Source organism: Sabethes cyaneus, chromosome 2 (assembly GCF_943734655.1).
Source record: "Sabethes cyaneus chromosome 2, idSabCyanKW18_F2, whole genome shotgun sequence".
Lineage (NCBI taxonomy): Eukaryota > Metazoa > Arthropoda > Insecta > Diptera > Culicidae > Sabethes > Sabethes cyaneus.
In genome coordinates, this window is record NC_071354.1 from 35282025 (window position 1) to 35310009 (window position 27985).

Here is a 27985-nt window from a genome sequence, read left to right on the forward strand (position 1 = left end):
GAAAAGAAAAAAAGGGAAAAAGAAGAAAATGGAAGAGAAAAAAATGGAAAACGAGATGAAGGAGAAAAAACGGGATAGAAAAGAAGGAAATATGACAGTAGGAAAATGGAGAAAAGAGTACAGAAAAAAGGAAAAACAGGACAGAAAAAGAAAAAATTAAAACGGAAGACATAAAGAAAAGCATCACGTGACATAGTAAAAGAAAGAACGAAACAGACGAAAATGAAAAACGAGATGAAAAAGGCGTAAACGAGAAAAGGCGGATACCGGGACTGAAAAAGTCGAAATGGGGCAGAAAATTACAAAAAAACGAGACAGGAACGGCAGAAAAATGGGCCTAAGAAAACTAAGAAACCTGAAAGAAAAAAGTCACGAAACGGAACGGGGTAGATTCAGGACTCAGAAACATCAACACAATCAACAAAGAGAAAGAGGACGAAGAAAGTAAACAGCGCACTGTGGTACCGCCATAGGCCAATAATCGAAAAAAATTGTTTTGTTTTACGGTTTCTAAAATTTTTCCGGATCTATTATAAACCCAAGAAGGCAAAAATAACATTTTCATCCAATATATTTGAGCAACAGTTCACATTTGAACGTAAGATGTGATATAGCATTTGACATTTTCGATATAAGCTTGAAAAGCACGTGGTTTTTGGATTGTGCATATTGTCACCGTAAAGCAAATTTCAGCTGGTTTTCATCAAGGAACTTTGAAAAGCATCTATTTCTAACACGTTGAGCTAGATATTGACTAGTATTTAATTCACTGTTGTGCGTGAGTGAAATAGAAGTTTTGTAGTTGCAGAAAATCTAAAACATTCAAATTGACTTCAGTTTTTAACTATGATTCTACCCGAATCTAATCATCAAATTACTATCTATTGATTCATTTAAGTCTTAAAAATAAACCTGTGAAGGATTTAGCTGCTAATACTTGCTAATGAGTTTGGCGCCTTCGATTTAAGGATTGATAGTTGGGAGGCATGGTACGATGACTTTGATCAAATTTTGATTCATTTTATTATACAGCCTCTGTCAAGCAGAATTTGATGAAGTAATGTATGAGGAATTTCTAGAGCAAGTTATTGTGTACAATATTGCTGAAAAAAGTTTTACTGCATCTTTTGTATTTACAGTGCTACAATGCCGCTACTGTGTTGCTAACCAAATATACGTTCACTGGTTACCAACGGGATAGGAGCCGTATAGCATCGTAAATACAAATGATACAACAAAGTTTTGTGAAGAAAAATTGTGGATGATAACTAGCTCTATAAATGCCCTCTGCATAACTTTTTTGAATTCTGTTTATCTGAAGCGGTACACTCAAATAATCCAAGTCGAGCCAAAGTGAGTGCGCCATGCTTGATAGTTGATAAGCCAAGGGAAATTGAGACAACTAATGATGGCAATACAGCGAACAAATTCTTGAAATGCTCTTAGATTAGAAATAATTGGTTTAAAAGGGAAATTACTTGAACATTGCAGAACTATTTGGTAGCGCTTGTTCTCTGGGTACGCAATCAATACGGTAAAATTGAAGGAATAAGCTATAAACTGCTCGAATGCTGGTAGATAAATACTCATAATATTATCTTCTTCTATCTATTAATAAATTGTTCATTTATAAACATTTGGTGATTTATTACGTACAAGTTTCAATTGCAGAATTGTCTAAAGAAACAGCGGAATCGAATAGTAAATATATTGAAAGTTTTCGTTTGAAACATACCCGTTTGCAATGATTATTGCTAAGTTTAAATTCATTCATTGCAAGTTTAAACTTATTCTTCGAATCCAACAAACCCAAATTACCTCAGGAAATGTTGGAACTATAACTTATTCAGATTGAAGTTTGTATAATACTTAGATAAATAACATAGATACATTTGCATTTCAAATACTATCATTACAAACATACAAAACTAATCAAAAATAAGTACAATAAGTATTTTGGAACTGCCTTTAAGTCAAAACAAAGAAAAACGTAGCGTTAGCTTATTTAGAGAATGACAATAAAAAGTGTCTAGTAACTAGTGCTCCTAAGTTAAAAGTATTAAATCATCTAAATTGAAATAATTGTAACGAAATCGTAGACATACAACTTTGACGTGTGTTTTGGTTAAAAGAGACTTATTTTCGTCCGTTTGGATGATGCTGGACTTCATTGTCATGAAAAATTCATTTATGGCCGCCCGTCCTAACAAATGGAACCACAGTGCAGCGGGCAGAACAAAGGGACACTAAGAAAATGAGAAAAAGGTCAAACGGGATATGAAATGGAAAAAGAAAAGGGTAAAACGGAACAGAAAAGAAAAAGTTTCGAGAGAAAAACTAAACAAAGGAAGTGGTCAAATCTTCCGACAAAAAAGGAAAACAAAGGAAAGAAAAACGTTAAGGAAAACGAAGAAAACGAGAAAGAAAATGGGTAAAAATGGGACAAAAAAAGAAAAATGGGCTAAAGATAAGTAAAGATGATTAAACGGAAGAGCAAAAAAGGTAAAGCAGAACAGAAACGAAAAAAGTAGAAGAGAAGAGAAAAACTTTAGAAAAGAAGGAAAAACGATGAAAAAACGAAGATATCCAGAAAGAAAATGGGACAAAAAATGGAAAAATGGCACAAAAAAAGAACGGACTGAAGAAAATGGTAAAACGGAAAAGAAAAGTAAAGAGGAGGAGAAAAACTAGAGAATAAAAAGAAAAACGATAAAGAAACCATAGGAAACGAGAAAGAAAGAGAAGACAAACTGGACAGAGATCGAAAAAACGCAGCAGGAAAAGAGGAAAAACGAGGTAAAACGGAAGAAAAAAGTTGAAATACGGAGGAAAATCAGGACTAAGGAAAAGTGTGGAAGTGAGGAAAATCAGGACTAAGAAGAGGGGGGAAAAAAGGACAAGAAATCAACAGCAAAGGAATGAAAAAAAGGAAACAGTCATAAAAGCAAAACCGAGAGAGGGAAAACGAGACAAGAACAGAAAAAATGAAGGAAAAGAAGAGAAACCAAAACGGAAAAGAAGAACAGCGAGAGATACAAAAAAATAATACCGATAGAGGAAAGGAGAAAATAAAAAAAGAGGTCAAACGGGATATAAAAGGAGAAAATGAGACAAAAAATAGGAAAAAAAGACGAGAAAAACAAGAAAAACAAAAAAATCACAAAAATCACAAAAAAACGGTAAAACGAAAGAGAAAATGAGACGCAAAACAGGAAAGCAAAAAGGGAGCCAACAATAGAAAAAAACATGGCAGAAAAGAAGGAGAAACGAGGCAACAAAAAGAAGAAAAATAAAACAGATGAGGGCGAAAAAGCAGCATGAAAGGAGATAAAAGGAGTTAGAAGAAGATGAAAAATACAAACGAGAAAAGGGAAAAAGAGAACAAAATATTGGAATATAGAAAATAAAATAACAAAAAATGATGTTCATGTTTTTGGAAGACAAAAAGGACTGAAAATTAGAGATAGGACAGGAAGCGAAGAAAAGCGGAAAAATGAAACAGGAAATACGGGAAAGAATAAAAGTTAACGAACGAACGGCACAAAAAAGGAGAAAACCCGGAAAACAAGAAATGGGACGATTCAATTATGACGTCCACCAAATTTCTGCTTTTTTGGACCCCCCCTCCCCCCTCCCCCCCTTGTCACAAAACTCAATCTCCCCCCCCCCCCTTTGGAAGTCACACAAGTCAGCGTGTTGAAAACAAAAAGCAGTTTGTACAAATGGCTTAACCTTTTAAGAGTTAGATTATGATTAAAAAAACATGGAAAATAACAGTCGTGTATTTTCTCGAAAAACAGAAGTATAAGTTTCGAGATTTTTAGGGATAAACTGATCTTAGAGTTATCTTTTTAACGAAATTATAAAAAGATTCCACGTTTGTTTTGTTAACTCTCTCTACCCGGCGAGTAGACTTTTGCTGCTTTTTTACAGATTTTTTTTTATCGAATTGCTGACTTGCTTGTATGTAATTTTATTATTAAAAATATTTTTATGGGCACGATTTATGAACTGCGAGCAAGGGCTCTAACAACCATCAATTGTAAATCGTCACAAATCAATGAAAAAATAAAGCTTTAGCTTCAATTAAAGTAGCACCGCTCCGCTTCAAACCAAGCTTCAATCTGCGTCGGCGAAGCGAAGGTTTCACTGCATCGTGACTTTTAGAGTTCATTGTACTTTTCTATGAAATACTTAGTAAAAGACTAGAAACTTTGATAGCAAATGAACTGAAATTGATTTACATATATCCTTCAATGTAACGCGTGGTCTATCTAGTTAACATTGACAAATTGTGCCTGCTATCAAACGCCGTCATCTGGAACCACCCTATTGGCATCTTTATATCGAGCTGCAATAAGTGACAGAGTGTGGATTTTCCGGGCTCAAATTATGACAGCGGGCCCAAATCAGACTGCTAGTAGTTGAGTGAAACGCAGTGGTGAAATGCTGTTTCATTTTCGCACACACGAGATGTTGGCGGCGATTGCCTGCCGATGGGGTGTCTGAAACAATTACCAGTTTCAATTGAAGCTTGCTTGAATGATTCTGTTCAACAAAACAAGTCGCTTCTTGAGCAAAGCAAAGGTAGGAGACAATCAGTTTCATTTATTATCTAGACCCCCTTCCCCCCCCCCTCTGTCACAACCTGTCACAAAATTGACACCCCCCTCCTACATAAGCAATGGACGTCATTATTGAATGGTCCCAAAGAGCTAAAACAAGTGAGCGCATAAGACGAAAAATGTAAATCCTAATTTCAAATAAAACTTCTGTCTAATTTCGTGTTCATGTCCAGTTTGAAGTAAAACTTCTAGTTTTGTTTTTTGTTTAGATTATAGTCACTTTAACAGCTTGGGTCATTCGTGACTTCTGCGGGGTTGGGATTTGAATCCGGGTCCTCGGCGTGAGAGGCGTGAATGCTAACCACTACGCCAGGACTAACCCCAAAAACTTCTAGTTCAAATCAGTCCAAATTAAGGTCTAATTTAATGTCAAGTCCGATTCTGATGGAATTCTTTTTCATAGAAATAACCATAAACGTACATACTATTTTCCTATTTGGCGCTTAAGATGGCATATTTTTTGCCCGTTTTTCTTTTTGCCTTTAAATCTTTTTGCAAAAATTTATAGTTTTTGAACCACTGAACCTTATGCTGATGATGATGATGATGATGATTTGACATTGAAAAACAGAAAAGTAGGCAAAAACTTGTTTTCATTGGGAAGGTTTTAGTCGGCGCATTGGATTACCGAATATTCCAGCTCGAATCAACAACAATTGAATGCCTTTTATATAATGGGTATGGTTTCAACAAGACGGTGCAACATGCCACACAGCACCTGTGCCACAACTGATTTATTGAGAGAAGCGTTCAGTGAACAAATAATTTCGCGTAACGGACCCGTGAATAAAGCCCCAGACACAATGCATACGGATTTACTACGTTGCGGAAATTTGACAGAAAACCCATGTAAAAACTGTCAAATTGCCGCTACGTAGTAAAATCCGTATGCATTGTGTTTCGGACTTAAGCCATCAAGATCATGCGTTTTAATATCGTTGCACTATTGAATGTGGGCTTTATGAAGTCTCTGATCTAGGCCGATAAGCCGCAGGCGATTGTCGTCTTGGAAGACTTATTATCTCTGATATGTCTTCTCAATTGCTGCAAAAAGTAATCAAAAATTTTACTTTCCGATTGGACTTTCTCCAAGCCAGCTGACATATCGGAAATAATGTTCAATTAAAAGTGGAAAATAATTGTCTTTCGAATATACCAAAATTTATGGCAATTATTCGAAAATCAATTCTTTGGACCGGTCAAGCCTCTAGTTGAGTATGGACCTAAACAGGGTCTATAGAACAAAATGAAATGACTTTCGGCCACTCCGCGTGGAATGAAACGCGTAAAAACAAAGCACAGTGTAACCAAACGTGCTGGTATGTTGGATTAGATAGAAAAAACTAAACGCCGACTACGGCACCAACATAAGCATGATCCGTGCGAGAGAACATTACTCGCGGATCGTAGTAAAATATGTAAATCAAGCAGAGGCTAGATATAATTGTCTCCCGCTCGATCAGTTCAGCGTCATTCACTCAAGGAGAGCTCTTTGCATAAAAATGCGCCCCTAAATCTCCCTCGTAATAGCCTGTGACGATGACGGTGACTCGCGGTAACCGCGACTTTTGCTGCGGTTTATTTTTATTCTCGCGCAGCGAGCGAAAGCACTCCGACACGAACCGTGATCTTCACAATCGAAATAAGTGAAAATTATTGCTCAATCAATTATTCGAACTATATACCGTAGTCGCGTAAACCGGAAGCATGGGTATCGAACAGCTGGGCTACAGTGTGTTCTTTATTGTGTTGACCAGCGCGATTGCGGCGATCGCTCGACGGCTGAACGAAAAGTTGTCCAAAGATGGTCTAGTGAAGGAGCTGATCTGTGAGGCCATTGCCGCGGCCGAACTGTGCGGGTGTTGCTTTGAGCTGATCATCGGTAATGGTCATTTCGCGTCCCGCGTGAATACATGTGTTGATCAAACAGCATTTCTGGATGTTTTCTCTTCTTGCAGTGGCCGATAACTTCGGAGTGGCGACCTATGCTGTATTTTTGTTCACACTTACCATCTGGTGGGGAATGCAGTGGGGCAATGCAACCGCCTGTCCGTACACGTACATGGAGCAAATTGTGCAAGGTCAGTGTAAAGTTCAAACGGTTGTTGAGTTCCTAGATTTGTTTTGGCGTCAAAAAGTGAAAAGTGTCACTTTTTTAAAATAACCCAAGTGAAAAAAATGCATACCTACTAGATTTGTTTCCTGCTTCCAAGTGTAAATTTAAATATGTTCTCTCAATAGAGAGCGCGTTTAAACTGAGCATCAAAAGACGTCATATGCTCACAATTTTGTTGGCTAATGAGCGATTGGCTTAAGTAGCTGGGTTAATGTTATGTTACGTTATGTTTGTGTGTTTTGAAACACACTGCAAATCAGAACGCGAAGATAAATTCATTGAATCTTACTATTTAATGATGAGAAGCACTAATAAGTGATTCGTGCATATTTTACTACGATTTTGAACAAAAACAGGTTCATCGCCGACTATCGTTTTGCTAAACAGTTTGTCGTACTGTTTACAAACAAAACTGGTAAATGATGGTGATAAGATCTATAATCTTTCATTTGGTTACATATTACATGGGAGGCTTATATAGTAACATTTACTGTTTTGCTAGAAGCTTTCTCTAGCTGTACAAACTCGTTTCGTTGATAGAATTTTTCTTAACTTTATAAGTCATATTGGATTTTTCTTTTAGTTTCGTTGCAATTTAATTTTGAACGCATCATTTTGGGTGTTGAGTTGGTATCAGAAAACTGCACGCATTCATACATCACGCATAGCGCACTAGATCACCGTGTGCAATGGACACGGTCTTCTGCGTATGGCTAATAACAATGAAACAGATTTCTCGTGTTTGTTTAGAACGTTTCAGAAAACGTTTGCAGTTACAAAATGTATTTTATGGGAGAATTTTCAATGAAAGCCCAGCAGGCAGGAGTATGGTAATACATTTTCCTACCGTGGACCACCTAATGCAAGTGTGTAAACTTATGCTTGCTTTGTCACACAATGATTTTAATTCAGGGATATTTACGACAACGCACCATCCCTTCCGAGAAGGAAGAAGGAGTGTTGTTTTCAACGTGGCTTCGAAGAGAGCAGCATCAGCAAGTGGCGTCACCGATTCGCCATGAAATTTTGCAGATCGTAGGAAATGATCCCAGGACATGCACACGGCAAGTTGCGGCACAGTCCCGTGTCCCACTGGAAGGTGTGAAGCGTGCTGAACCGGGTAAATATGGATCCTTTTCAAACTACAGATTCAAGAGCTGCTGCCTGCGGACAAACCTAAGCGGCTTGAGTATTGTAGGATTCTACTAGCAATAGTGGAGGCGAACCTGCTATTCATGGAATACATGGTTGTTGATGTTGTTGTTTTTCATACGTGTCAGACCGTGTCCGACGCACGAGATGATCTAGTGTGGTATGTGCTATGTATGAATTCGTGCGTTTTCAGATACTAATTCAACACTCAACACATTACGTTTAAATTTAAATTGTAAAAAAAATAAAAGTGATAAGATTTTCACGCTGAAGAACGAATTGTAGAACTAGTTGGTAGATAAATATCTGAAGAACGAATTGTAGAACTAGTTGGTAGATAAAAGCAATGCCAGATAACACAAGATCGTAATAGAAAGTTCACATTAAATCATTTTCATGTCAATTTAACGTTGGAATTGCATAATGAATAATGATTAGAGTAAGTCAAAACAAAGTGAACAATAAGTTGTTTTGCTGTCGTGCGTGTCTTCATATACAACTCATGACTGTGAATTATAAAGCAGTATAGATGATTGCAATATTTAGTTATATCTCAATCATATATTCAGGAGTATTAAGTTGCGTGTTATAAAAACCGCTGTATAAAATGCAAGATAGAATAAAAAATAATCGTCAAAATTTTCGCACGTATATTGCCTCCACTTTGGTCCATATATGCTCTTACCTGACCTGAAATATAACTTTTTCGTTCGGATATGATGTCCTATTTCTCAGTTGCAATCGAGATATGACACATTCCGCGGGCCGGTATACCACCGGTTGAATATTTTTTCATGATTGGGCGATGTTTGAACCTTTCAAAACTGCCATGACTGATATTCTAGCATTTTCGGAAGTTATATAAAACGTGTATCAAAAATAAATGAAATTTACAAGAAATAAATGATTTTTCGTGATATTTTTAAAAATGCTGCCACAGTGCGCTAAAACATTTCATAATATCATTTGTTTTCGACCAACTTACAAAGGAATATATGCTGAATCCATTTCAAAAATAGTTTGGATGTAATTTTGCAGTTATTTTGTATTTTAAGTGGATGAAATAGGGCCATTTTTTTTGCGTTGTAACGTCACGAAAAAGGTGTACTTTTTCGCTTTTGCAGAAAAGTACAAATTCGAACAATCTAATAGTCCATATTCTCTTTGTACTCAAAAATACCTTTAAAACGGTGCCTAAAGAATGATGATAAGTTAAGTAGAACCTAAGTTACAACTGGTTGAAGCTCGCGTTGTAACGTCACGACGGGCAGCCGGACGGGGTCAAAACAAGTGAGACATGAGTAATAACATCGAAACCTTAAGACATAGCATAATAGTTGCTTCAGAAAAGTTTGTTCATTTAAAAAGCACTTTCTAGTGATGAACAAACATTTGGACATTAGGGTGTCCCTAAGCAGATACAAAAAAATATTTTCTCTATTTTAAATCAGAAATGATTGCTGTCTACAGAAAATTTGTAGAAAAACTAATTTCAAGAAACTTCGTTGAATACTGAAGATTTATATTACTTACATGAAAAAAGTTATAGAGCCAAACTCTTAGGGACACCCTTAAAATTTTTTTTTTCGATCTAGTTCTTTAATAACGCTTCGTACGCCTTTTAGATGTTCTAAGAAATTGGTAATCGAATTAAATTGTACATTTTCGTTGAAGATAGTAGAGATCTATCTTTTTTCCTTTAGGAGCTATCCCTTGTTTCTTTTATTTATACATGTTCACCTACGGGTGCCTTCATAATATTTATTTTTAGATTTTCCACAGTGTTCTACCCTAAGTTGTACATGATGGAATACAGCATTAACAAAAAACAAGTGAGATTAGCTGCTCATAGCTGCTCTCCCCCGAGATACACCCCCTTTAAGAGTACATATAAAAATAAAAAAGCCGGTGATAGTTTCTAAAGGGAAAAAGATAGTGCTCTACTGTTTTCGACAAAAATGTGCAATTTAATTAGATTACCAATTTCTTAGAACATTTGTAAGTCATACGAAGCGTTATTAAAGAGCTGGATCGAAAAAAACTATTTTAACGGTGTCCTTAAGAGTTTGGCACTATAACTTTTTTCATGTAGGAAATATAAATCTTAAGCATTCAACAAAGTTTCTTAAAATTAGTTTTTCTACAAATTTTCTGTAGACAGCAACGATTTGTGACTTAAAATATTGAAAATATTTTTTGTATCTGCTTGAGGACACCCTAATGTCCGAATATTTTTTCACCACTAGAAAGTGCTTTTTAAATGAAGAAACTTTTCTGAAGCAACTATTATGTTATGTCCTAAGGTTTCGATGCTATTACTTATGTCTCACTTTCGTAGAATCCCTCCCACTGCGCGACGTAATTTATGAACAACCCCACAATTACGTGTAAAATAGTGAAAAGACAAATTAACAACACGTTTTTTGGATTATCCCTTATGTACAGAAGGTAGCAACAGCGATAATTAACGAATATTAACTGAACAGATTTTTCGTGACGTTACAACGGAGCTACGACCCTCTCTGTGTAAAGCAGAGCGTTGTAACGTCACGAAAAGTAAAATCTGTTTAAAAATTAACTTTACTAATTATCGGAATTCTTAACATGGCAAGTTGTTCAGTATTCATCTTTTATCAAATCATAGAAGAAACTCTTTAGATAAAATTTGAAAGAGAGCAGAATTTTCATATTTTTTAACAGAAGAACAAAAGACGAATTTCTGGCGCGTTGTAACGTCACGCTACATATTTGCTTTCCAAAACAATCTAGGTGAGGCAAATGCTATTAATTTGTTCATTTTTAATAGGAAATTTTATGCTCTTTCCAAATATATAATAATATTTGGGGGTTTCTTAACGATTTTCCCAGCTGAAACACAAATACTGTGCAAAGAAATGTCAAAACGTTGTAACGTCACGGCGGAATGTGTCATATACACACCAAATGGTTTACTGGGAATCAACTTTATTACACTTGGTCAAACACCATTTGAGTGCTTACTTTATACAGCTTGGATCGCCTTAAACCAACTCGTAAACAGCAAGTGCTCTTGTTGTTTACAAATTGGTTTAAGGCGATCCAGTGTGCAAGATTTTTCGAAAACAGACACTGATGAAGCTTGCAAGTCGTAGGCCTAATACGTATCTGTCACGAATAAATATAAATAGTAGAACTTATATTTTGAATGCTTGGAGAGTTTTTAATTTCAGAAGATGCCGGTTCAATTCCCGAAAGATGACGACATGCATTTTTAATTAGCTTGCATATACGAATTCACGTTATTCGAAATTTAAAATATAGCATACGACGCCATAGCAAAATAATTATTACGCTTTCTATTTTTTTTTTTTGCTGCATAAATGTTGAAGAGACGTTGATTAAGCGACTGAAAAAGCATTGCAAAACTACTTCTCGTTCTCGTTCGTTATTAAATTATACTATAACAAAGGTAAAAACACGCAAAAAAGCCTCTATTAAGCTCCATTGCAGCTTTGAAAGCAGCTACCCAAGTAACAATTTCTGGCTGATCAAACGCTTTTATAGCTGATTTTTTTTCAACCAGTGGTTGAACTATGGTTTAGTTTTAGAAATGGAAACCTTTTTTCAGCTCTTAAACATCTAAATTTGGTGATTCTATCAAGCTTCGGGCTTGCTAATAGCTGCTTTAGAAGCTGCAATGGAATTTAATGGGGGCTTTTGCGCGTTTTCAAATAACCAATTTACGCAAAGCTGGAAACAAGGCGCACAGAGGTTATAAAAAGGGTGATATAATTGCTTAACAAATGTTTGTTCTGCCTTAAACGAAATAGGTTGTATAATTTCTCCAATTTCGACTGAATATGTATTGTAGAATGGTTTACATAAATTTTATTTGATACATATTCAGCTGTGGCTGAATAATAATGACTGCTAAAATGTTTATTCAGCGAATAAATGTTTCTTGACAGGTTGTGGAGAGGTTGAAGATGCGCGTAATTTGCATGTGACACTATTATGTGAAGCAGCTGATTTACAGCGCATTCGTTGGCTGCTTGAACACTTATAGAATGCAGAGTGTTTATTCCATTAATTCCAGTGTTTATTGGGTACTCACCCGGCAGCGAACAGAAATTTGAACTTCGCGAAAGGTGATCGGTAAAAGTTTTTGTTATAACGAGCCAACCGAGAAGCCTCAGCAGATACGCTTCAAAAGGCTGAAAAATTTAACTTTTATTCCGCTGGCTGGGTGTTATTCTGGTAACTCTAACCTTCGTCAACACAGTCAACAGCAACGAGCGAACAGATTGCTAAGTTTGTTGTAACGAGCCAACCGCGACGTCTCAGCAGCTACATTTTACGCCCCTTCGCTTCTTTTCTGCCTTGGTGATATGCTTTTGCTGAACCTTTGGTGGATATCTCACAACGCTTTACACAATATTAGGTACTTGTTTAGTTTGAAACGGATTGAGAAAACTCAATTAAATCTTCAAATATCCTGTGCCGGTCCTTAAAAGGACCAATTGTTCGATTACCATCATAACTCCAACTTGCAACATTAACAACAGTTGCTTGGATGTAACTTCGAGAAAGGAGATCGTCAAAACTACTGAACAAATCGGGAAGCCTAAGCAGCTTTGCGCACCTACTTGTTCTTCTTTCTTTGGTAGTGTACTTTTCCAAACCTTTTGGTGGCTGGCAAAGCAGGGAACGGCAAAGTCCCGCTGGTCTGCAGTTCCTGGTAGGCATTGTTGCTGAGAAAGCAAAATTACGTACGCCCATAAACCAGCAGCCGTGATTTCGCAGCTGAAATGTTGGATTTAGCTGCAGGCAACGATGTTTGTGTGACGACGAGAAGACCAGTATCTTCCGCAGCTGGCTGTCCGTATCGATGGAGAAATGAACAAACTTTTCTTCGTAGTTACAAGAGGTATTCTGCCAAACATTCAAGCTGTTGTGTTGCCCATGAAAAGTGAGCAGAATGCCGATATTTCTAACAGTTGTATCAATTACTAGAAACCGTCCTTTTAAGGATGAAAACATGCTTATATGAAGATATAAAATATTGTTGTTCTCCGCTGATCACAATAAAGTTTATTGGGCCAGCAATAATTATTAAAATAAAACAATGGGTTCAGTTTTAATGCATTTTCCTGCGCATTTGTTGCGGTGAATTAGCGTTTAATTTGGTGTTAACTTGGTTTTAACCGCTATTACTTGTTCACGGCAGATAATTTTTCAATGTGACGATTATTGAAACTAAAATAACTGGGGCTCGTGTTACCGTTGGTGGTACATCACAATAAGGAATTATCAAGGCAATTAGCAATCAACGGGAAAGGGTGGGATTCTATTTAATTCTCTTGTAACTTTGTTATAGTAGAATTAAATGGGATTTTCCTTCAATTTTCTCGTTAATTCCTGAATTGTAGCAAGAATTGTTCGAAAATAATTTGAAATTATTCCAGCCAATCACGCAGCGAGGATTTCTAGGAGGACAATGCTCCATTATATCCAATTTTTCAATAGTGCGCACTTAATGTAGAAACTATTCAACATATTAAAACTAACTTTTTTTGTTTTTTGGTCTTCTGCAACCTTCTGCCAACAAAACAAAACAAAAGTTTGTTCCAATACGCAGATTAGTTTCCGAGAAAATGAAGTTTAACTCTTTATAAGGCAGTGGCAACTATATTGTCACCAACAAAAAATTTTTATTTTGCTTCTATAATTATATTTATTTAGACGCAAAACAAATATTTTTCGTTAGTGGCAATATAATTGTCTCTGCCTTATAAAGGGTTAACCCACATGTTTTTAACGGAGCGATGTCGAATTTTCTTTTGCTCAGAACTGGAATCATTATGTGTATGATGTGGTCGGATCATTACTAAATACGTATCAAAATAAGCGAAAAGCTCTAAAAAATTGAGAATTGAAATAAAAAATAGCAATTTTTTTTTCAAATTTTTGGTCGTTTATGATTGTTTTTGCTCTAAATATTAAAAACCTTTAACGAAAAAAAAGCTTATTCTAAGACTAATGTATTTTCGTCATTTCGGCATGTTTCGAAATCTTGTGACGTAGCATTCGTCCTTTAGTGAAATATCGGCACCTACGTATGACACAAAAAGACATAACCATTATGCACGCGGTTCTGCCGTACACTTGAAAAAAAAAACTTTACAAAACAGTACTAACCTGCAAATACTGCAATCGAACGGCTTTTCTCTGCAATGATGAGTCTGCATGTGTCGTTTCAACAGGCCATCATAGCCGAATGCTTGCAGGCATAGCGTACATCTATGATCGGCCGGCTTCGGAGGCCTCGGCATCTTGTTCCGTATTCCGTCAACGTGCGCGTTGAGATGCTGAATTAACTCATCTTCCCGTCCGAAAACCGCTGAACACACAACGCATTTGTTCTGTTGCCTTATCGTTGCTCCTGCTGGTGGCAACGTCAGGCTGGTTCCGGAAGTTTGACGCACGATTTCTGCCGCCGGTACTAGGCCGACCACTTGGAGGATTGTTTCCGGTTCAGGTTTCTGCGATAGCATGTTCGGCATTTGTACGATTTTTCCAGCATCCTGCGAAGAATTGATATTCAGTTTCAAAAGATATTCGGACTACATACATACTTACCAGAGAAAAATTGCGATCTTCTTATTTGATAGACAAAAAGCGATAATCATTTCGTTACAATCTGTCAAAACTAAATTGCAAGGACTGCTGCGTTTCTTCCGTTTATGAAAAAAATCCCTCTTCTTGAGTAACATAGGGTAAACTCAATACGGTTGTGGAATAACATTCTATGCTGTTTCAGGTGAGGTTAACTTCAAAGAGGCCGCTTTGAAAATATGGGCCCAGCTCATGGGCGGATGCTGCGTGTTCCGTTATGTACAGCTGTACTGGTGGCTTGAGCTGGCTGAAACTCACGAAGGTAGAGCTTTCGAGGAGTGTTCTGCGGATCTGAAGGTAAGTGGTGGGCCTCAAAGCTTAACATTTATAAATTTTCATTTTCCTACCATCATAGGTAAATCTCTACCTCGGGGCCTTTATCGAGGGATTCGCCACACTATGCTGTCGACTGGCGTCAAAAGTTATTTCCGAAAAGGATGCCAAATTCGGTGCGTTCATTGACTCTTTCGTCGGTACCAGCCTGGTCGTTGCAGGTACTTGTTCAAATAACTCTCTGATTAAACCGGCAAAAAAAAAAACTTGTTACTTTTATAGCTTTTAACTACTCCGGAGGTTACTTCAACCCGGTTCTGGCAACCGCCCTGAAATGGGGATGTGCCGGCAATTCCGCCTTGGAGCACATCATCGTTTATTGGATTGGCTCATGTGCCGGTGCCGTTCTCTCGGTACCATTTTTCAAATCATCAACCTTCCGTAATTTGTTCCTCACGGAGAAGGTTAAATCTGAGTAAAACGATAACCATGAAACGAGTCTGGTTACCGAGTCTGCGTCGAATTATTCTAGTCAAAACTATCGAATCGCATCAACATGCAAACGATGACATTATATTCTATGACATATATTCCTCAATTGTTTGTTAAGTTTTCAAGTTAAGCATTTCCGTCCGTAAACTTTAATGACCAATGAGTTTGTTGTGTCTAAGATTCCCGAATTGGCAGAAAATGTGTTTCAATTAATATCACATTTCACGTTTGGCGCCGTCCTTGGCCAATCCACGTCCATAACCTGCAGAACCTTGCAAAAGTTCATCGCAATGCAATGGTAGAATCAAGCAAACTGCTATCGGAATTTGCAATAAAAAATCACAGCGGAATGACTTTGCCAATAGTTTTTAACAGCATGAAAGTTTACAAATCGTAAATGGTGCATTGTTCCTGACAGCGGGTGACTGGCGGTATGATATGGCCGTCGTTAAAACTGTACCGATACACGTTCTAGGTCTGTAGGCCACAACACTGTCCCCTGCAACGATAATTTGATAACAAAACTGTCGTAAGGTATAAAGTCTTCGATCCTGGTAACCGGCTTACCAGTACAGTTTCTAATAGTGCGAGTATCTTCAATTTTGGAACCAAAATATGAAGGTATTGTTGGTGTCCGTTGTATTCAGTGCGGTATGGGACTATGGAAGCACCAAACAGGTGCTCAGAAACATCGAAACGTTCGATTTCGGGTCCAACGAGATTGACGAACGTAGTGGCGAGTCCGTTCGCTCGAACCGAACAGTGGAACGAATAAATCTAACGCTTCCAGGTGGGTGAATGAGAATGTTCGATTTGACGCAGACTAAGTGCTAACGGTGGGATAAATGCTTCCCAAAAGGTACAAAATGGTGTGGCCCCGGAAATACTGCAGACGACTATGAAGATCTCGGCAAACATGAGGAGGAGGATATCTGCTGCCGAGACCATGACCACTGCGACAACATACCGGCGGGGGAAACCAAACATGGGCTTAAAAACGACGATTATTTTACAAGGTATTCAAACAAGCTAGACATTGGCATAGAACTTCTTACTAAAATTTAAGGTTCTGTCGATAGGATATAAAGAAATATTTAATCATTCCACAATTGTAGCTGCGTTGTTGTCTGAGGCTATGAGGCTCTTAAGGTTTCTAAACTTAATATTCCATACTTAACATTGCATACTTTCCTCAAAGCTTGAAAAATGCACAATCAAACTTTTAGCTGAAATTAAAAATTTAATATTTAACATTATTAAAATGAATCAGAAATTCAGCTTTGTCATTTTTCAAAACTATTCAACAAAATGAGCTGAATAGTCCCAGAATGGCTGAATGAGGCTCTACTTTCCTCTGTGAAGTTAGGTGCTTCGACCCTTGAAATCGGATAGGGCAGGTTAAACTCGGTTGAGGCAAAGTGGCCGTGACCGCGACGATAAGTGGAGAGACCACGAAATGATTGATTTCACAGGGAAAGCCAGCAAGCAAAAACTATTTAAACATTACTCCGTGGAAGAATATGGCCAAGCAAGGCCGGAAAGCAAGGTAGTTTTCTTGAAGAATTGGAATAACTGATCACCGAAATCTAACGGTCATTGCGGGGACCAAATATCGACTCTGTCACTATCTAGTCGTATGAGGGATACGCGCAAGGTTGTCGAACGCGGCTAAGGGTCGTACTGAAAGGAAGCCGCCTTTCAACATTTAGCGGCTAACGGCGGATAGCGTGCCAGGTGCCAGCGCAATACGCTAGAAAGCTCGAATCAACGAATCACAGAACAGCAGGAAGAAAGGGAAGAATATATAAGTGGGCTGTGCAGGAACATGCTCGTCCCCCTCCTTTACTAGCCGGGAGTTGGGGTGGCTTTTGCCGTATCAAGAATTCCTCTCCATTGTATTCGGTCCTGGGCTACTCGTCGCCAATTCGTTACGCGTCTCGACACACGCAAATGTATTTCAACCTGGTCGAGCCATCTAGCACGTTGAGCCTTACTATTCCTGGTGCCGGTGGGGTTCTTGAAGAAAACGGATTTCCTTGCACAATCGTCCGGCATCCTTGCGACGTGGCCGGCGCATCGTAGTCTCCCAACTTTCGCCAGGTGTACGATGGGAATCTCTCCAAACAGTGCTTGTAGCTCGTGATTCATACGCCTCCGCCAAAATAGTCCGCAACAAGTTTCGTTCAACTACGGCAAGTGCAAGTATGTCTTCCGTAAGCAAAGTTACGGAGGGAAAAGCAGGCTCGATTTCCAGCTTGAATGTGTCGTTGAATCTTCTTACTCGTGCTATTGTCAGCAGTGACCAGAGATCCCAAATATACGAATGCATCAACCACTTCCAGTTCATCACCGTCATTAGTCACTGTCCGTGGAAGGCAAACGTTGCTTTCTTTGAAGCCTCTTCCTACTATATTTTTGGTTTTCGACGCATTGATTTGTAACCCTATCCGTCAAGCTTTCGTTTTTAGTCTGGCGTAGATTGTTTCCACCGTCCCTAGGTTTCTAGTAATGATGTCGAAGTCTAGGAGGCGAAGGCTAGGAGTTGGCTACTCTAGCTGAAGATCGTTCCTCTCGTTTCGATGCCCGCTCGCCGGATCACACCTTCAACAGCGATATTGAATAACATACAGTCCATCCCCTTGCCGCAACCCTCTGCGCGATTCGAAAGAGCTCGAGGATGTTCCCGAAACGCGCACGTAGTACATTACTCGCTCCACCCTACTAGCGCGGTTGTTACAAAGTAGTTGTGGTAACCGAATTATGACTAATTAATTATGACTGACTTTTACTTTTTTACTTTACTTTTTTCGGCGACAATCCGCTTATCGAATCCATGCCGAATTCAGGAGCCGTCGCCACATTACTCGGTCTTGGGCTACCACTCTCCAGTCGCCCCTAACACCCGCTGTTCTAGCATCTTCGTCTACAGCGCTCATCCAACGGGTACGGGGTCTGCCTCGAAGTCGTCGGCCTCTGTCGGGTTCTCTGCTAAATATTGTTTTCGCTGGTCTCTCATCCGGCATCCTTGCTACGTGGCCAGCCCACTGTAGCCTGCCGTATTTTAGTCGCTTCACAATATCCGCATCTTTGTACACTTGGTATATTTCATGATTCATGCGCCTGCGCCACACTCCTTCGTCTAATATGCCGCCAAGAATTGATCGCAGGATCTTACACTCGAAAACGCCAAGAGCTCGTCGGTCGCTCTCTTTCAACGTCCACGCTTCGTGGGCGTAGAGTAACATCGGGAGAACTAACGTCTTACAGAGCGCGAGTTTTGTACGGAGTTGTAGGCTACGGGACCTCAGTTGGCTGCGTAATCCGTAGAAGGCCCTGTTGACAGCCGCTATCCGGTAAACGAATTTGTCGACCACTTCAAAAGTATCTCCATTCATCACCACCGCAGTTCCAACACCCGAAGGGCTACCACGCTCTCTACCAGCCACCATATACTTTATTTTGGTAGAATTTATGATAAGCCCTATCCTCGCAGCTTCCTCCTTAAGATGCGTGTACGCTTCTTCCACAGCTTTACGGTTAACACCGATGATATCGATATCGTCCGCGAACCCTAGGAGCATTTGAGATTTCGTGATGATGGTACCGCTTCTCTGCACGTCGGCCCTTCGAATAGCACCTTCCAATGCAATGTTGAACAGCAAGTTCGATAGTCCGTTACCCTGCTTCAAACGAAGTCTCACCCGCTATCCTGAGGCTTGATTCTGAACCATCAAGGGTAACACGTATCAGCCTATCAGATTTGTTGGGAAACCATGTTCAAGCAGAATCTGCCACAGCTCGTTTCGTTTAACTGAATCGTACGCTGCCTTGAAGTCTATAAACAGATGATGAGTCTGCAAGTTGAATTCCCGGAATTTATCGAGGATCTGTCGCAAGGTGAACATTTGGTCCGTCGTGGAGCTTCCCTCTCGAAAACCGCACTGGTATTCACCAACAAAGGTTTCCTGTAACGGCCTCAGTCTGAGAAACCGGATGCGGGAGAGAATTTTGTGTGCAGAATTGAGGAGAGTAATACCTCGATAATAACTGCTGCATTCGAGTCGATGGCCCTTTTTGTAAATTGGGCATATGAGACCTTCCAACCAGTCCGTAGGTAATTCCTCCTCGGTCCATACCTTTAGTATAACCTGATGGATTGCACAATAGAGCCGTTTGCTCCCGACTTTCAAAAGTTCAGCGGGGATGCCGTCCTTTCCAGCTGCTTTGCGTTTTTTCAGCTCTCTCGCTGCTTTCTTAACCTCGTCCAAAGTTGGTCGATCCACAGCTTGTCCATCATCCTCAATCGTTATCCTGTTTCTGTTGACCGTTCCATCCTGTTCACCATTCAACAATCCATCGAAATATTGTTTCTACCGCCTAGCCACCTCCGATCTTTCGTATCTTCCTCGTTGGCTTCGATTTGAATACGTTGGATAACCGGGCGCGGATCTTGCTTACTACGAGATAGTGGTCCGAGTCAACGTTTGGTTCCCGGAAGGATCGCACGTCTGCGACATCAGAAAAGTGCTGGCCATCAACCAGACCATGGTCGATCTGAGAGCAGGCCTCTCCATTAGGGTGTTTCCAGATGTGCTTCCGAATGTTCCATCGTGCAAAATGGGTACTACAGATAACCATTCCTCTAGCTGCAGCGAAGTTGATTAGCCTCAGGCCATTATCGTTTGTGGTAGGATGGAGGCTTTCTCTACCAATAACGGGACGAAAGAACTCTTCACGTCCGACCTGTGCATTTGTATCCCCGATGACTATCTTTATGTCATGGCTTGGGCACTCTCCATATGTTCTGTCGAGAAGATCATAGAACGCCTCTTTTACGTCATCGGGCTTGTCGTTCGTCGGTGCGTACACATTTATCAGACTGTAGTTAAAGAATTTGCCCTTAATTTTCAACACGCATAGACGGTCATTGATGGGCCTCCACCTAATAACACGCTTCATTTTTTTTTCCATGTAATACGAATCCGACTCCTTGCTCTGCTTTATCGCCGTCACTGTAGTAGATGTGATACTTGAATGCCGTGCCCGTAATAGGATCTACTGCGCGGGATTCGCGTTCTCCCATCTTCGGCCACCGCACTTCCTGGATGGCTGCAACCTCGACCTTCATCTTCTGCAGCTCTCTTGCTAGGATACCCGTGCGTGCCGGTTCAAGTAGAGTCCTGACATTCCAAGTACCAAGTTTCCAATAATCGTAGTCCGTTTTCTTTTGCCTGGGTCCATACCGATTATGCGGTTGTAGTTCCTTTCCTGAATTTCTCCTAGCGAAAGTTATTTAAGCATACTGCCTTACTGGGGCTTCGATGCCTAGTCTCGCGGACAGGGCTGCGGTCTCGGGTATAGCTGGCGAGACACAGCGTTTCATAAGTCAGCCGTCCGCTCCAGATCAGTCGCTCTTGTATGTCGCCCCTAACCTGGGATACAGCCGCATACCTGGTACGGAAACGGCGATTCACCGTGCAGTGGAATCGCCGTCGCGAGCCGCCCCTAACCTGGAGTCAGACGCTCACGGCTGGCAAGGCTGTTCCTTTTGCCAACACACTCAGCAGATTGCAGGTGCGCGAGATACCGGTGTTACGCATTACCCAGCCATTTTCCAGCCACAGATTACACACAGACTTGAAATTATCCACTGATATGCCATTACTAGCGATTCTTGGCCATTTTTTTAGAGTTCTTCCGGGATTCGGTCCTTTCCGGCGGCTCTATTATTCTTCAGCTGACTGATTTATCGCCGGATCTGTAAATAAATGAAGTAATTTGCGGTTTCGTCACTAACGAGAATGACATTAGCTGGGGATTGTTTACGTAGGAGTGAGAGGGGAGCAAAGAGTGGAGGAGAGGATTCGGGAGTTTGAAATTTGATGTTGTTGATATTATTCCTACTGCAAACAGCCTCAGCGAGGGCCCCAGCTAATGTCAAAAAATCTTTATATGTGTGCGTGGTGGAATACTTCATAAACTCATCATGACAACAAATGACTACTGGGATTTTATACACTCTTAAGGTGAAATTAGTCGTCATCGATTCTGTCAATTTCAAAAGCAGTTTTTTTTGTTTGAAACAAAAATTTTGCTCATGAAAATATATTCGCTGTGTTCAGATTGACAAGAAGAATGCAGAATTTAAATTTTTAAAAAAAGGACTCCGTTTTTGGGCCCAAAAACTGCTTCCGAAACTGGGCTCTCCAACGAAAAATCAATGACTGCAAATACTACCTATAGTAACATTAGTGTTACCGGAAGCGCCTTTGTGGGCTCACATTAGTAGATTTAGGAAAACAAATAAACCTAGATAGAGGTGAGCTCTGTCCACGTTTATTTGTTTTCCTAGGTCTACTGACCTTTGTTACTTTCCTTCAGTTGGGTCACACCCGCGAAATGGTATTCCGCCAAACACTATATTCCGCGTTATGGTCCATCGAGAATTGGTTTTCCGCGAAATGGTATTCGGCAAAATGTTATATAATCACGGCGAAAATTGAAATACTATCCGCTTTATTTTATCTGGCACAGCAATGGTGGGAGTTTTACCTATGGTTTTATGGGTATGAAATGGGGAAGGCAAACGAGAAAGCGACCAACATAGCTTTTGCCAGCCCAAGCTCCTACCTTACCTAACGCCTCCACGCGGCCATGCCCGGTAATACTCTATTGAGTAGCTAAGCTAAGAGGTGCGATGCTGCGTGATGTAGTGTAGTATTTGAAGCATGTGAGTAGGCGGCGAATATGGTATCGTTACCATGTGGAAAAAATACACAGTCACTTTACTTCAAGCAGTATTCAAGAGTAGACAACAGGACTCTACATTGGCGACGAAAATGGGATCTGAAGAACTCAGAAGTTGGCAAGGACAGAAAATTGGTAATAGTATACATCCTGTGATAATTATTAAATATACACTATCCATTCCTGGTCCATTACTATGAAGTAATGTAGAGGAACGGAAATGTTTAAAATAGCTCAACTATATGAACTTGAAAGAAAATTGCCAACATAGGGAATTTTAATTCCGGTCTGTTAAGCATCGGCGTAGGGAAAAAATCCGGTTCGCCATATGTCAGAGCGCAGGGAAATCTAATTTCCGGTCCGCTAATAAAGTGCAGGGAAGTAAACTTACGGTCCACTGGAAAAACGTCTGTGAAGGGAATGTAAATTCCGGTCCACTGAAACCAACGAAGGGAATGTTAATTCCGGTCCGTTAAAGTGTTTTACAATGAAGGGAATGCAATTTCGGTCCATTGTAATAAAATTTTACAATGAGGGGAATGCAAATTCCGGTCCATTGTAATAAAACTTCCAACGAAGGGAACGATGCTTCCGGTCCGTTGTGCATAGTGTGTAGGGAAGTTGCATCTTCCGGTCCACCGAAAATAAATAAGGTAAATATTTCCTATTTATTTGGTACAGAAAAAAGGAATAAAGGAAGTGTTTGCTTCGGTCTATTCCAGTTGTGGAAGGAAGACTTAGTTTTTCTACAATAACTGAGACCTGCTGCCTGGCAACATATCGATTGGTCATCTATCTTGCTCTGTATATCTATTCGGCGTTGCGCGAGCAAGATAATGTAGTCGGCTTGATCGAGGTCATTTAGATGTTCCATCGTTAGAAAATTCCAAGGTATTCCTCGATTTGGTCAACTGTCAATAGCTCCAACTAGTATCTCATCCATAACGATGAGAAATAGCAGCGGTGATAGTCTCCAGCTCTGTTTCACACCAGCAGTAAAGCTTATAGGGTCAAACAAGGCGCCGTTGTGAAACACCTTGCACGAGAATTAAAAAAAAAAGAACTGAAAGAAATAAATATTGATTAAAACTGGACCTGCACGGTCGATATCAAATGATACAAGTTGTGAAAACATTAAATAAATAATGCATTAGTCTAATTAATCAATTTAATTAAAATAAAACAAGGGAGAGATGTAGTGTAGTATTTGAAGCATGTGAGTAGGCGGCGAATATGGTATCGTTACCACGTGGAAAAAAAATACACAGTCACTTTACTTCAAGCAGTATTCAAGAGTAGACAACAGGACTCTACACGTGGTTCCCAGATGCCTGATGTCAAAACTGAGATTTTGGGCAGACGGTTGAGCCACAAGGCAGGTAAGCCTAATATGTTATTTTAATTATTTGTTTCGTTTTAGCTCATCAAGCACCTCCTACTGAACTGTACAAGGTTTTGGCCGTAACAAGTTTAAATGATGCACATGGATGTAAAAAATTAAATTAATTGGATATTAGATGCACTGATGGAAACTCAAATGACGCATATTTCACTCGAAGGATTGCTGGTGAGATTGTTCTATTTTTGCCCATACATACTCCATATATACTATACTAGAAGACCCGGCAAACTTCGTACTATCACAAATTGGACTGAATGTTTCAGATTGTAAATTTTAGATGAACTGAGAGAACTACCGGTTTTTATAAAACAGAGTGTATTACAGGTAGTCGGTGTTAAGTCAGATCGAACCAAGTGACAAAACTCTGATTTCGAGAAAAACGCGTTCAAAGTTTGCTGCTCTGTATGGTTTATAGCTATCAAGCGTTCGAAATCATTTCATAACTCTGGCTGTTTGCAACATTCATGTAGTCTGATTAGAGTAACATATAGCTTAGAAAATTCTAGATCGTTTGCTGTCCTTAACTCATTTTTTTAAATTTTGTGACAGTCCGATCTGATTTAACACCGACCTGGTATAAGTAGAATTTTGTAGTTTTTTAAGGAGTTCAACGTTTCTTGAGTCGATTAAACACCAGATTTTCAGAGAAGGTGTTTAGCTAACAATCGTATTAAGACATTAGTAAGAAATAACAATCTGAAAAAATCTCAAATTTTATTATTGGCTACACGTTGAAGACATGTCAGTTTGAATGTTGGTTTGTCAATTTCCAATACACAATGGTTGAATTGGTGGAAGTTGCTTCGAACCTCATCTCATAAATTCTACTGAGTGTTAACTTATTTTTTAAAAAATAAGTATAGGTAAAAAGTGAATTCGATGGCATAAACAGCACCTTATTTTAGTCTGCTGTCTAATTATGTGCAATATACGTTAAATACTAAAATACTAATAAAAGTACCCATTTGCCTTTAATCAATTTTTATTCTCATTGTTCCTTTTTTTAATTCATGCACTAAAACAATTTAACACAGAAGCATAATTTTGTGCGCTTTTTATGGTTTTTAGGGTAGGCGATTGGGAAGTGTCAATTTAGTGCTTCAACCACTTATATTTGCTTGGTTTGGTTTTGCTTATATGAATTTCATTACTGACACTTTGGGCTTGAGCTTAGGTTCATCAATAAGTTATACCTACAACACATTACATAATTCTGATTGTTGTCTGATCTTGCAAGTTCACAAAAATGGTTAATAGCAAGAATATCCCTCTTTGTTACATGTGGCGATTTCAATAAAGGTAACATGTGTTTGTTTACCGCGGTAACGGCGCAGTTAAAAATCGTACGTGGTATCGGTCGATGATCATAGTAGCCAGTAATATAGCGCATTCAATGTGTCGCAGGTTTTATATAGAAAACTAATTTTTCGAGTTTTCCAATCTCTTCAGTAAATTTTCCAATTTTTCTCGCCGTAAAGGTGGTAGAAACGAACACAATAAAAAAAGACCACTCAAATCGGACGCTCCGTTCTCAAGTGATGCGCGGTCGAACTTTTTCACTCCTCTTCTATTTATAAGAATATACATACTGTATTATTGAATAAACCTTCCTCATAATCCTTATTGTTTGCCTTGCCCTACTAACACGTTTTCCTGTAACGTCTATGAAAGTAGTACAAGGCGTATGGGTTCCCTGCACTTTCAAAAGAAGATGCTACACTCAAAAAAACCGGCACGTCGTATGCACGTGAAAAATCATGTAAACTTCTGTGACTGTGAGCAACTTACGTGAGCATCATGTACTAGTTAAAGGGAAAATTGATACAACTTACCGGGATCGCACGTAAACTGGTTAGTATGAGTGCGAGTTACCAACAATTCACGTGAATGTTACATGAAAAGTGTGATGGACAGAGATGCCAGAAGTGAAGACATGTCTTCATTTTGAAGACATTTTGGTTACAAAAAAGTGAAATGTCTTCGCTTGAAGACATGTGAAGACATGTCTTCACCATGCAATTTAAATGAGCGGAAAGCCGAAAGAAGACAAATGAAGACATTTTTCCTTGATTCGTGAAGACTTTTCAAAAAATCACCTGGCATCCCTGGTGATGGATAAGAATTACCTATGTTTTCACGTAAACTTGACGTGCTGATTTTTTTGAGTGTACACTAACGTTCTTACCCATTTCCCCTGCGGTTGTTCGGACGTAGCTAGGCATATAATGGGGTTATATTGCCATCTACGATGTGTGCAACTTCATATGCTAATGCTAATGCTAATCAATCTATCCATGGTTTTATAGTTGACGTGACTGCCAAAATGAATCATCAAAGCACAGACAAACAAACATAACACTCGTTCCATTATTCGTACCGATTAAACCGTCATTTCAAATTTGTTCTTAGTTTTGGTCGAAATGGCGCTTTTCGACGAAAGAAGGGGAATTCCCCATAAAAATACTTGCTACTTCGAGGGATACCCATGTTGCTGTTTGATATATGTCGATCATAGATGGTGCTAGTGTTCAGGCTAAATGTGAGGTACGATAATTTTTGTTGATTTTTCTTCCAAAAATTATGTCTGTTTGTCTGTGATCAAAGGTTGACCTCTTCCGAAACTTGCAAAACTTCGGATCGTAACAAAGGTAATCTAAGATTTACAATTTATGTACAGCACTGTTTAATTTGTGGTAATTCGAAGTTTGCCGCATCAGCATCAGCAATACTAAATATTTAACGTGGTCAGACCATCTCAAAGCAACTTCATTCATCTTGATAATGTGATTATTATTTGGCTTGAGGAACGAAGCTCATAGCTTATGAGGAAAAATAATTGAGTTTTAGAGCCATTGGGAGAAATTTTTCACTTTTGCAAGTAATTGGAGAAAATATCTTAAAGCTTTTCTGTAGTTGACTACATATGGCACGAAGATTTTTTCCTCTTACGGAAATGCTTGTATCGTCGCAGAATAACTTAGACTTAGTGTAGTCAGTCGGTAATTCAGGAATATCGCATTTGTATATGTTGTACAGGATTGGGCCCAAGTTCGAGCCTTGAGGCACACCTGCTTTAACAGGAAATTTATTAGATTTAGAAATCTGATAGACAACCTATAAAAATTTGATCAGTTAAATGATTTTGTAAAATATTTACAATGTAAATTAGGAAATTAAAATTTAGCAATTTCGTGATTAAACCTTTATGTTAAACACTGTCGAATGTTTTTTTTATGTCTAGAAGTGCAACTTCAGTAGAATAGCCGTTGGCTTTATCATATTAGAAATTCTGAGCAATTGATGAGTAGTGGAATGCCCATATCTAAAACCAAGTTTTTTATCTAAATTTTCATTATTGTGTGACATCATTCATCATTCTGTTAAGAATAATTCTCTCAAATAATTTACTTATGGAAGAAAGTTTATTTATTGGCCTGTAGCTTGAAACCTCCACTGGATTTTTATCTGGCTCCAAAATAGGTATAATCTTAGCAGTTTTCCATAAGTTAGGAAAATATGCTAATTTAAAACAGTTATTAAATATTTTCACCAAAAATTGACAAGTGATTTCAGGGAGTTTTTCAATTGAAATGTAAAACATCCCATCATCACCACTTGCAACTAAGTTTTCAAGTAAGCTCACCACATTCCAATTAAAATTATGAACATTTTCATGAACTGTTGAGCAAATCTTTGAGCATTTGGTTCATTTGTTAAAAGAATATGATCGCCATCTTTCATTACTGGAGTGGGCTTTGAAGGTTTCTTCAGAATTTTTGGCAATTTCCAGAAGGAGAAGGGTTTTGAATAAGTTCTCAACTGTTTAATCTTATTTGCAAACTTTTCATTCCTCAAAGCAGTAAATTTCTGTTTTATTTATTTTTTCAAATCATTATAAACAACTTTCAAAACGGGGTTTCGAGCTCGTTGAATTTGTCGCCTACGTACAGTTTTCAGTCTAATAAGAAATTGGAGATTGTCATCAACTGTTTTTACAATAATGAAGAGCTAGGAGAGACACAATTGATCAAACACAGTTTATTGTTCGATTTTAATTTTTTTTCGAATTCCAGACTTCACTGTAAGTGCGACCGGGATTTCCAGCAGTGCCTTAAGAAGATAAACAGCACCCTCTCGAATAAGCTTGGCGGGTTCTACTTTGCGGTGCGAGATAAATGCTACAAGAAGCAATATCCAATTGTTGAATGCGGGGAAAAGAAAAATATGTAAGAAAATCGATAGTGATTTCCTAAATCCACAGCTACTTATTAATTTTATTTCATTTTTTGAAGGCTGTTCCTCCGGCGATGTGTTCGGTATGTGCTAGACACTTCGAAAGAACGCGAATGGCAATGGTTCGATCTGCCCTTCTACGACGACAACATGATGGCAGATATATAGTGATTTTTTTTGTAAATTGATTACTTATTTATGTATTAATAAAACGTAAATGTAAAAATCTATTCAATATACACTTGCCCTGCATATAAAAATGTCATTGGCTGATATTCTATATTCAGGTGA

At 38.8% G+C, this 27985-nt stretch overlaps 2 protein-coding genes across 2 annotated transcripts; both read left to right on the forward strand.

Annotated features, from left to right (window-relative positions):
* The first annotated feature begins 6332 nt into the window (after positions 1–6332).
* On the forward strand, positions 6333–15299 carry LOC128737300 (aquaporin-11). The gene is made up of 5 exons (XM_053831911.1): positions 6333–6507; positions 6584–6706; positions 14693–14844; positions 14903–15041; positions 15103–15299. The coding sequence occupies exons 1-5, from the start codon at positions 6333–6335 to the stop codon at positions 15297–15299; spliced, it is 786 nt and encodes a 261-aa protein (XP_053687886.1).
* A 628-nt stretch (positions 15300–15927) lies between these two features.
* LOC128735272 (phospholipase A2-like) lies at positions 15928–27862 on the forward strand. Its single transcript, XM_053829765.1, has 4 exons — positions 15928–16102; positions 16172–16328; positions 27535–27687; positions 27754–27862. The coding sequence occupies exons 1-4, from the start codon at positions 15928–15930 to the stop codon at positions 27860–27862; spliced, it is 594 nt and encodes a 197-aa protein (XP_053685740.1).
* The last annotated feature ends 123 nt before the right edge of the window (positions 27863–27985 follow it).

Bases quoted from the DNA above. Each gene is read 5' to 3' on its own strand.
- LOC128735272 (XM_053829765.1), top strand. From the start codon at position 15,928: ATGAAGGTATTGTTGGTGTCCGTTGTATTCAGTGCGGTATGGGACTAT. The intron at 16,103-16,171 runs GTGGGTGAATGA...GCTTCCCAAAAG, and splicing joins AATAAATCTAACGCTTCCAG to GTACAAAATGGTGTGGCCCC. The intron at 27,688-27,753 runs GTAAGAAAATCG...CATTTTTTGAAG, and splicing joins TGCGGGGAAAAGAAAAATAT to GCTGTTCCTCCGGCGATGTG.
- LOC128737300 (XM_053831911.1), top strand. From the start codon at position 6,333: ATGGGTATCGAACAGCTGGGCTACAGTGTGTTCTTTATTGTGTTGACC. The intron at 6,707-14,692 runs GTCAGTGTAAAG...ATGCTGTTTCAG, and splicing joins CATGGAGCAAATTGTGCAAG to GTGAGGTTAACTTCAAAGAG. The intron at 14,845-14,902 runs GTAAGTGGTGGG...CTACCATCATAG, and splicing joins AGTGTTCTGCGGATCTGAAG to GTAAATCTCTACCTCGGGGC.